General features: G+C 39.3%; 1 protein-coding gene across 1 annotated transcript; it reads left to right on the forward strand.

Moving 5' to 3' along the window:
* Nucleotides 1-382: 382 nt before the first annotated feature.
* Nucleotides 383-7,223, forward strand: casp3a (caspase 3, apoptosis-related cysteine peptidase a). Its single transcript, XM_006796092.3, has 6 exons — nucleotides 383-603; nucleotides 959-1,098; nucleotides 4,585-4,713; nucleotides 4,848-5,023; nucleotides 5,121-5,229; nucleotides 5,345-7,223. The coding sequence occupies exons 1-6, from the start codon at nucleotides 539-541 to the stop codon at nucleotides 5,572-5,574; spliced, it is 849 nt and encodes a 282-aa protein (XP_006796155.1). The 5' UTR covers nucleotides 383-538; the 3' UTR covers nucleotides 5,575-7,223.
* Nucleotides 7,224-11,226: the final 4,003 nt, after the last annotated feature.

Here is an 11,226-nt window from a genome sequence, read left to right on the forward strand (position 1 = left end):
ATGGTGTGATTCAGTTTAGATCATAGTGGGCTGGATGTGGCCCACGATATAAAATGAGATTGACATCTCTGGTGTCTACGCTCGAATGCATCTGCCATGTGATTGGCTGATATTTATGTAAAATTGTAGTTGAATGGGTGTACTCAAGTAGCCAGTGAGTGTATTACACGAGTTAAAATAAAAATAAAATGTAAGAACCCGAATTAAATTATATTTCTGTTATTGTGAAACGCTTTGGGTCGATTGTTAGTTAAATTCAGTGATCAAACGTATGTTGCTTGCGTCTGGAGAACTCGTTTCGTGGATGTTTGTAGCTGTTCTCGTCTCGGCACGCCCCTGTACCTAAAACGAGCGCATCTCTGAGTGACATCAGCATCTTTTGTTTACCAGTCAGCAGAGAGTCCCTCAGGACCACACAGCAGCAGTAAAGGGACAACATCCGCTGCCAGAGCACGACTGGGCATTTTTGAGGCCTCCTCTTTGTCACATAGAGAGCGTGAATTTGTTTGGTTAGCGTTTAATTACTTGCCTGTGAAAAATGTCGGAAAACGGATCCGGACCTGGAGTGGACGATACAGACGCAAAGCCAGGCAATGGAAAACAGTGAGTCACTGCATTAAGCTAGTTAGCGATCTTTATGTGTTGCGATCTATTGTGTTCATATCCTGTTGAAGGTGCACGGTAAGAGTAAAACCGTTTGTCGTCCTTGACCTCAAAGATCACAGCCGCTCGTTTTGTCTTCTCCTTCTTCTTTTTTACTGCTGCATTAACGCCCTGCTGTGTTTTAACTTTCTTAACATTGCGCTATTTAATCGTTTGATATAACGGAGCTGCAACTGTAGTCCAATCTTTGCATGCTTCTTTCTTTATTTACATTAGCATTTCTCTGACGTACATTATTTGCTGAGTTTCTAATCACACATTAAACTTCTAAACTAAATGTTGGCTTATCTGTCAGATCAGCGGGCTCTTCGTCTGCTTCTGTCCCCATGGACGTGGATGCCAAGCCCCAGTCACACAGCTTCAGATACCGCCTCGATTTCCCCAGCATTGGCCAGTGTATCATCATCAACAACAAGAACTTTGACAGGAGTACAGGTGAGCATTTGGGCGGTTAGTTAGTTTCTGAAATTTAAACTCGAAACGAAACGGCTGTAAGTAACATCTAAAATTAATCTTCCTGATTCAGTTTCAGGCGCAAAGTGAAAGAGGTGATAAAATGTCACATATGTGAGAAGCTGTAGAGCTACACTTGGTATATACAGCAGGTCTGTGACATTTAACGTATGTAACATTAGACAAACTGGTGATCCATTTCTCTTTAGGTGAAATGATTTGACCAGCACTGCATAATATAGATGAGTTGGGTGAAGAAATTAAGGCTTTAATTTTGGAACTATACATGCAAAAGAGCTCATCAGGGTTCTGCTGCATGCATACAGTTCATAATTTAACTTTGATCTACTGAACTCCATTATGCACTTTAGACATAAAAATTGACCTAGAGCTCCCTTGTCACAAAGGGTGACTTTAGCAGGGAGCATGTCTGATTTGGCAGTTTTTACACTTGACGCAACCCCGAAGGGATTTGTGTCTTCGACTGGAATCAAACCAGTGACCTTTCCCTTCCTAAGAGAATGCATAAACCACTCCAGTATGGATGTACATTTGACATGAAGGTCTTAAAACGTGTTAAAGTGTTGGGATGTGTGTGCGGGATTTGTGCTGCTGGAGTTCAGGGCTTTAGCAATTTATATTATAACCAGTTCAGTGCAAGATATTTTATGGATCTGGACAAAAAAGCAACCACCATGTGGGTTACAGGTTATTTATTAGCTCAGTTTTGCTCTTGTTGCACTTTGTTGTTCAGCCAAGTTAGGGCCCTTACGTGAAGTAATAAACTAGTGATACAGAGACCAAAGCTGATAAAGAGGACAATGTTTGCACAACTGTTGAAACCAGTTGCTGTATTAACACATTAGAAAATGTATTTGCTTTGTTTTCTTCATGCTTAGTAAATAAAAACAGGTATGGGTGGTGCACCGAGTTAACTATTTACATAGGGAAATGAATCCAGACTAATGGTAAAGGTTAACTTTGGGTAATGGATCCATTGTCTCAAATTTTCTTTGTTAAAACTTTAATTAGGTGTCAAATGTGCCCATGTCATTCCCATACTAGTGTTTCTAATGACAATACATCCACCCCCCCATTTTTACTTGACGCCTTTGACACGGGGTGTGCATGGTAGAAAGCTGGAGGAGGGGACTTCTTTGAGTGTTAAATGTGAGGTGATGCCACCTTGTTGTATGAGTGTGTGTTGAGGCTAAAGGCTTATGTTTCATCTGCCTGTTGACAAGTGTTTGTTAGGGCTTATTTGCAATGCTAATCTCTCCCATGGTAACGTGTCACATCACTGCATTGAGGCTTGAACTGAACAGTAATGGCCCACGCTGTGGAGGCAGTGCTAAAGTGTGGCTTCTCTTCTCCTCTATTCTCTATGTAGGACAGAAACCAGGTGATTCATCTCACTTCTACACCTTTGAGAGTTTATAGGTGTGGAAGGTTTAACCTTAATGCTGTGGATTCCTATTTCCTCCATTCACTGCAGGTTTATTAGATGTTCTGGTTGGATCTGTTGCAGTTCACGTGTTAAGTATCCTTGCATTTGATGACAGTAGGTTTCGGGAGCTGCCAGCACATTTTACTGTCAGCGTACTGTCAGCTGGCTCATCAGCAAGTTCAGACACATGACTCAAAGTATGATCAGGCACGCAAGGCATGGGTGTGATCTATAAGATGACTGGCACCGCAAGAGAGTATGCTTCCTGTTCAGCATTTGCTGTGGAGTATTTTGTTTGAGAATATTCAAAATGTAGATTTTATTGGGAATGAAGTTGTTTTAAATAGTGTTGCTTTTGGGTCTTAAAGCTCAGATCATTATACTGGTTGCGTGATACTGGCTTTTTTTCCATTTACTTTCAGAGATTAACCTTTCCCTCTGGTTTGTGTTCTCTAACTTTTTCTTTTTTGTCTCTCCAAAAACCTGTTTGCTGTTTTACTGTTTGAGGTAATCAGAGGGCCTCCAGGCTTGGTGGTTGAGGGCTGTGTTGTCCTGTTTTCATGTTCTTGTTTTAAAAAAGAAAAAAGGTTTAACCTCATTTCAATGGGGTTGAAATGTAAATGACAGAGAAAGGAACAATACACTTTATTGCACTTTTAGCAAATATATCATTAATATACACAAATCGGCACATATTAAATAGTTTAAGAAATCAAACTTTTAGCTGATTATGTTCTCTGAAATTGTTCAGAGCCCTAAAACTGTAACGGATGGTTGGTGCCATCATTGCGCTCGAGTTCAGGCTCCTCAAAAGCTGGTGTGTCCTTCTCTGACCTTTCATCTTGTTCTAATATCTCATCCCTCACACTGCGATAAGTCTGAATCTCCTACAATTTTGAGCAAAAGTGAAGTACTCAGGAATTAGTAACTCCTACTGCCAACCATAGAGGACACTGAATCACTGAAGTTTTGCCCATCATTTTGAAAAGAAAGCCAGAAAGCCCAGGATGTACACCTGGCTATACAGATGGATATACAGGTCTCGGGTCCATGTCCCTTACATGATAGCAATGAATAAACATCAAATGGCAGCTTTTCATTTATCTTTGTCAGTATAGCCATGCGTTATTTGTATCTACTGAAATGGGAATATCTCAAATTTTTTTTGCCCTCTAAAAATCAGAAGTGCCCCCAAACCCCCAGTCTCAGTCAGCCTCTACATCTGTCTTTACAAACGTCCTGTAATGGTCTTAATATTCCATCAGATTTGTGTTTTTGAAAACTTGTCTGGCAGGACTAAAAGGTACACATGACTGTGTATTCAACATGCATCTCGATGTTCTCAGAGCAAACACGTCAAGTCAAGTAAACATCAGTAGTGGTTGATCCTGTACTTCCTCGTTTAGTTAGCGGAAAGGAGCAGGTGTTACCTGAACAATAACAAAGGTTCTTTTTCTGTTCATGTGCCTCATGACGAATAAGCCCTGACAGTGTGACTGTGAAGCAGTCTTTTTTTGTTTCTTTACACCTGTGTAGGTTTTGTTATTTTCTGGCTCATTGCTGCTCAGGATGGGTGGAGATCATGTGTTAGTAAGAATAGGTGCGCCTGTAAACACCAAAGTCATTGGGTAGATCCATGCAGACTCGCTCCTGCTTCGCTTGAGTCTAGCACACCGAACAGCACATGCTGCTAGTGCTGACCTGCCAGTTGTACCAACAGAATCCAATATAAAACAGACCAATAATGTGGTTTTGTACAACACTTAGAAGTGTGTTAAAAGAAGAAATTGAAGTTTACCACAACATCTCTACCATCTGCTGCTGTTTAGCTGCAGTACACCTCCCTCCTGCTACGTCCAGTCAGGTCTCTCATGCCCGGCTGTCGTGTGGAAAAGCTAAATTAAAATGCGCTCCATTTATATTGTTTGTTTGTTTGTACACTTAGAAGGAGGAAATGTTGATTTGTCTTGCACGTGGTTTTCATGTTGAAGTAACCAGAATTGTGGTTTTGTGTGTTCCAGGCATGAATCAGCGAAACGGTACTGACGTGGATGCAGGCAACGCCATGAGAGTATTTAAAAATTTAGGTTATAATGTGAAGCTGTACAATGACCAGACAGTTGATCAGATAATGAACGTTTTAACTGCTGGTGAGAATGATTTAAACCTCCCACTGCTACTCGTAAAATTAAAAATAAGCCTCATGCTATTGACTCTTTTCACATGTTTTTGTTATGTATCAGCTGAACGTGTATTCATTTATCCATCTCTTTGTTTTTTTAAGCATCCAAGGAAGATCACAGCAACTCAGCCTCTTTTGTCTGCATTCTTTTGAGTCACGGGGATGAAGACTTGTTCTTCGGCACGGACGGCTCAGTAGCACTCAAACACCTAACTTCACTTTTTCGAGGCGATCGCTGTAAATCACTGGCGGGAAAACCCAAGCTCTTCTTCATCCAGGTACCGTGGTGGTTTCTCTTCTAGTCCACTTCCTCTAACCTGCAAACCTGTAAACGAACACTGCTTCTTTTTTCGTGCATGTGTTGACATTGAATAGGCTTGCAGAGGTACAAATCTGGATCCAGGCATTGAAACAGACAGCGCAACTGATGGTGTTAAGATCCCTGTGGAAGCAGACTTCCTCTACGCCTTCTCCACTGCCCCAGGTTAAAATAAGGGCCTTTCCTTTTTCTTGTGTTTGTTTTTGCATGCTTGCATATTGTTTCCTTTAAGAAATATTGTATTTATACAAAGCGTATTCCATGACTCATCTACACACAGGTTACTACTCATGGAGGAATACTCTGACTGGGTCCTGGTTCATCCAGTCGGTGTGCGACATGATCAGCAAGTACGGAAAAGAACTAGAGATCCTGCACATCATGACCCGAGTGAACCACAAGGTGGCAGTAGAGTTTGAGTCTGCCTCCAATTCTCCAGGGTTTCATGCAAAGAAACAAATCCCCTGTATTGTGTCGATGCTGACCAAAGAGATGTATTTTTCTCGTTAATGTCAGAAAACTAGAAGAAAGGCTTTGGGAGTGCTAGAATTTTTTTTTATTTAAATGTACACTTTGTAACTCAATATCTCTTCTAACTTTCATATTGCTTGGAGGGCAGAAACGATGCAAATGTCAGTCATGCTTCACCACCTTGGCATTATTAAGTTTAGTCAGTGTTGAGTAGTTATTTAAGTATGGCATTCACTTTTATCCCAGCAGCAGGCCCTTTAACCAAAAGGAAGGTTATTTTTCACATACCAACACACATACATCCTACAGATGTCTACAAGTAATAACAGCTTGAATTTCCGGGCTGAGTGTGTTACACGTAGACGCCTTTTTGCTGTTTACACTGCACATTTCAGGGAACACTGTTGGGAGCCAGTTTGATAGGAACTTTGACCTTCTGCGTTTGTGTAATCATGAAACCATAGATGGGCTGATTGTCCACCAGCAACAATATCTCATACATGAGGAGTCTATTGTAACTTAAGTGTCTAAGCACGATGACGGTCTGTCTTTTTTGTTTTCGTTACATTTGTATTTGTCTCCATTGTTGTGTGAGTGATGTCGTTCACTGGATCGGTACCTGATGCGTTGTGCAAAGCCTGAATGAAAGCACCACCTGAACCTGGTGGGTAAATTATTATTTAGCAAATTCAAGAGCATCCTGTAAGTTAAATGTATGTGGGTTAGAAAGCTCAGAATTACATTTTTAATTTTCTGGCTTTTTTTTTTTTTCTTTTCTAAAGGTCGATTTCTTTCTCTTGCTTGTGAAAATCTTTGATGAGGAAACAGGTTTAATAGCCTGCATGGGAAGTGCTCAGCAATCCGCACAATGCTGTTTTTTGAGCCATATTTTAACACGTTAGACATACTTGAACTTTTTTTTATTTCACTAGTCTTTTCAAGGCTTCTTGACTGGGCCGATTAACCTCATAGGCAGTCCACGGTGCAAAGTGTTAGACATTTCAGGATGTGGTTAGTTTAATTTGCAAGACAACCGGAACTACAAAGATGGATTTGTTCAGACAGGTGATACTTTCACTTTGTTTTTTATCTTGTGTGACACAAAGCGTAGTACCATCCTTTCCCCGTAAACTTGAGAGGTTTGGTCAGACCAAACATGATCTATGAATATGTTCACTTTGGCTTCAGGGATCAGTGATGTGCCTTTTTCCACAAACAATGAGCCACTAAAAGAAATATTGAATATTGATGGGAAAAAGCTTTTGGTTGCAGCCTTAAAGAAACATTCATGGTGGCTTTTTTAAAAATAATAATTAACAAATGAAATGCAAATTTACTAAAGACATTTTGTACTTCAGTGATGCAATTTTCCTAATAACCACAAGCAAACTGAGTAAAAGTTCTTCTGCAAAACTCATGTCACCATGAATATCAACTAATTCATAAGAGATGAAGCACAGTTTGATTGCACATTGATCATGGGTTTACATGTGACAAATCATGAGAATGCAATTGTTTATGTACAGCAAGCCAGCTGTATGTGTCACTTACGTTGTTAAAATAATTCATCGTTGCATGTTTGACACGCACTTCTCAATTTGGCTTTGTTGTGAAATCATGATTTTGTAAGCAGCTGTGATGTAAGGTTGATGTACTGTCTTTCACGTAAAATAAAGACCACTTTGTATTCTGTGCGGTGGAATTGGTTTCATTGTTTAGTTTTGGCTCATCTGTTGCAAGAATATTAATAGCACCAAAGATTACCAAACCCATTTTGTGACACATTCTTGGCAAACTCGTTCCAGTTTTTTCAGAATATCATAACAAGAGCTAACCTGAAACAACAGGAAAAAATCCGCTTCTACGATGCCTTGAGTTTAAATATGCAGGATTTCTCCGGATTTGCCTGTAGGTGAGAAAAACTGAACCACCGGAACTTGAGACCCGGGGCCAGACAAAACTGTCTTGAGCACAAATGCACTTTACTGAAACTGCTCCCACAAACAAGTGAATTATACATTTACAATCGACAGTGATTAAAATGCTTTATCTTAACCTTGACACCTGAAACCAATAGTATAAATAAATATGGCATAACTGAACCTAAAAATGTAATCATTTCTAGCTGCAGTGATTAGATTCACTGTGTTGTATGATATAAAAAGTAATTTCCCTCCCCCAACATAGCCATTTAAGACTTTCAGCTTCCACTAAACCACGGTGAGATCATTTTCCACAAATGGAGAAAACTTGGAACAGTGGCGAGCCTTCCCAGGACCAAAATCACTCCAAGAGCGCATCAACAACTCTTCAGGTCACAAAAGAACCAGAACATCTAAAGAACTGCCGGCCTCACCTCAGTTCAGGTCAGAGTTCCTGATTCAACAATAAGAAAGAGAATAAACAAAAATGGCATCCATGTGATAGATCACCATTTACCAGAAAAACACCTTGATGATTCCCAAGACATTTGGGGAAATATTCTATGGACTACTTTTTTCTGTACTTTTTTGGGAGGCTTGAGTCCCGCTACATCTAATGTGAAACTAACACAGCATTTCATAAAAATAACACCACCCACAGTCAAACATGGTGATAGTGTGATGGTCTGGAGCTGCTTTGCTACTTAAGGACAAAGGGCTCCAGAAAACAAACAAACAAAAACCAAAACTCCTCAAAGTGTTCCCACTCCAAAACCTGTACTGGCATCTGTTTGAAATTCTTTTGCGCAACTTTATAAAAGGCCAGTACTGCTCATAACCCCCCCAATTTGGATGAATTAGAACAATTCTGCAAAGAAGATTCGGCCAAAATTCCTCCACAGTGGTGTGAAAGACTCGCTGTCAGTTATTGCAAATAGCTGATTGCAGTTCTTGCTACCAAAGGTAGCACAAACAGTTATTAAGGTTACAGGGCAATCACGTTTTTAGAAAGGGTCAGGTAGGTTTGGATAGCTTTTCTCCTTTAATAAATGAAATCATCATTTAAAAACTACATTTTCTTGTTTTGCATGTTATTTTCCTATAATATTAAAATTTGTTTGCTCTGAAAAATGTGACAGGTGCCAAAAAAAAAGTCAGGAATTGGGAAAACACTACTCAAAGAAAATTAAAGGAACACATTAAAAACTTCAGATCTCAATGGGGAAAAATCGTGCTGGATACCTATACTGATATGGACAGTGTAATGTGTTAGGAATAGGCTGAATTCTCAGGCAAACCAAAAATAAAAATGAAAAAGATTTGAGGCAGCCTCATCATTTTTGATGTAAATCCTTGCAGTAATTCAAGATAGTACTCAGTAGTTTCGCCCCCACCTGGTTCTATCCATGCCTGACAACATCAGGGCATTATGTCCTGGAGGATCCCGTCTATCAGCAGTCAGGTCATTAATAAACACGAGTGTTCCTTTATTTCTCCATACTTTTCTCTTCCAGTCATTCTGTTAAACGTTCATCTTGGTTTCATCTGGCCATAGATTTATTTCCACCCAGAACTGCAAAGCCTCTTTTAGATATTTTCAGACATCTGGCCTTCCTGGTGATAATTGTCACCAGTGGTTGTTGTAAACCCTCTTAATTTGTTGAGTTTTACAATCATATGCCTCAACTCCTTACAAGTGTTGTCTTGTGGTGAATTTTTTTTTAACTAAGGAAAGAATTCAGCACTCCTCCACTTTAATTGTCTTCTGTGGTCTTTCAGGCCTTTCGGTGTTGCTGAGCAGGCCGGTGCATTCCTTCTTTTTAAGAATGTACCCGATTGTTTATTTGGCCACTCCTGGAGCTTTTGCAGTCTCTCTGATTGTTTTATTTTGTTTTTCAGCCTAATGATGTCCTCCTCCAGTTGCATCAGCATCTCTTTGGATTTCATATTGAGCTACCAAACACAAATTCAACACTTCGAATCATATCCACATTTTTTATCTGCTTGGTTTGTAAAGAAATCACAAGGAAACATGAAACAAATATAAATCTACTTGACAGTCAACTGTCCAATTTGTGTCTATAAAAATTCCCAAGCAGTTACTTCAGATTTTTTTGTTAAACATCTTCATTTAAATCTGCCCTTCAGTCACACCTTAATTGTTTGGTTTAAAATTCACACAGGCAAACCTGTGCAAGACTTGCTTTGTCCAAAAACTTATAGACCTGGCTACCTAATAGCTTAATGTTCAGCAAGTGCATGACATATGGTACATTTTGATAGTTTATTTTATGGTACTGTTGTATTGCATAATAATAAGGCATTTGTAACACTATATAGAGAAAACTCGTCTCTGCAGTGGTCCACTTTGTTAACATAAAGACAGATATATATCTGGAGTCTAACTGTAATCATTATTGTTTCAGTCCGGTGCACACTACGTTTTCTGTGGCAGTGATAAACGGCACTGATGACCATTTATGTTTTACATATTGTGTTGTGTGTTTTATCTGTTTTTTAATGTTTTATGTGAAAGTCTATGTGTGTTCTGTATAGTTATAAAAAATTAAACCATGTGTAAATTGTAAATATCAACAGAAAGTAATGAGTTGCAAATCTGTTAAACACATATTTATTTTCACAATAGAACATAGAAAAGAAATCAAACGTTTACACTGAGAAAATATAACTTTAGACAAATATTGTCTCATTTATAATTTTTTAATTTGGCAGTAGCCAAGTAACATGACTGGGTGGAAAAAGAGCATCTTAGAGAGGCAGAGTTTCTCAGAAGTAGCGATGAGCTGAAAATTGAGCATCTACAGATTGTGAAACAATTTCAGAGTGACGTTTAACAACATAAAATTGCAACGATTTTTCTACCATACATAATTTCATTACAGAATTCCAGGTATGTGGACAAATGTCTGTGTGCAAGGGACAATATACAAAAACTCAGTGTGATCTTGTGGTGATCTTCAGGCCCCCAGGTGGCACTACATTAAAAACAGGTGTGATTCTGTCATCGAAAACACTGCATGGGCTCAGGAACACATCCAGAGACTACTGTCTGTGAACACAGTTCATTGTGCCATCTGCAGGTTAAAGCTCTATGATGCAAACAAGAAGACAATCCAGAAACACTACCATCATCTCTGCTCATTTGAAATGCAGTGATGCAATCAGGAAACTGTTCTGTGGACAGATGAATCAAATTCTGAAATTATTTTTGGAAAACATGGATGCCGAATCCTTCAGAGTAAAGAGGAGAGAGACCATAGTTCAACTTGTTATTAATTCAAAGGCCTGCATGTCTTATACTATAGGGTTGTGTTAGTACCTATTAAATTGGCTGCTTACTCCAAGATACCATCAGTGCTAAAAGGTATATGCAGTTTTTGGAGAATCACGTGGTCTCATCCAGATATAATCTTTTTCATCAGGACAACATTTCAGCAATGCTAAACCTCACATTGCAGCTATTACAACACATAACGTTATCAGTACAAGAGTCCAGGTGTGGAACTGGCCTGACTGTAGTTCAGGTCTTACACCAACTCAAAACACAGCATGAAAGGGAAAATACAACAACTAAGACCCAGGACTGTTCAGTAACCAGAATCCTATTTTATAAGAGAACACGATGATATTGAGCAGCTTCCCCTGTTCAGTTTCCAAACGTTTACTTGACTGTTTTTAGAAGAAGAGGTGATGATACACAGTGGTAAACATGGCTGTGTCCTACTTTTTTGGGGTGAAATCTTGCTGC

This window comes from Neolamprologus brichardi, chromosome 6 (assembly GCF_056152115.1).
Source record: "Neolamprologus brichardi isolate AB-2024 chromosome 6, ASM5615211v1, whole genome shotgun sequence".
NCBI classification, from domain to species: Eukaryota; Metazoa; Chordata; class Actinopteri; order Cichliformes; family Cichlidae; genus Neolamprologus; species Neolamprologus brichardi.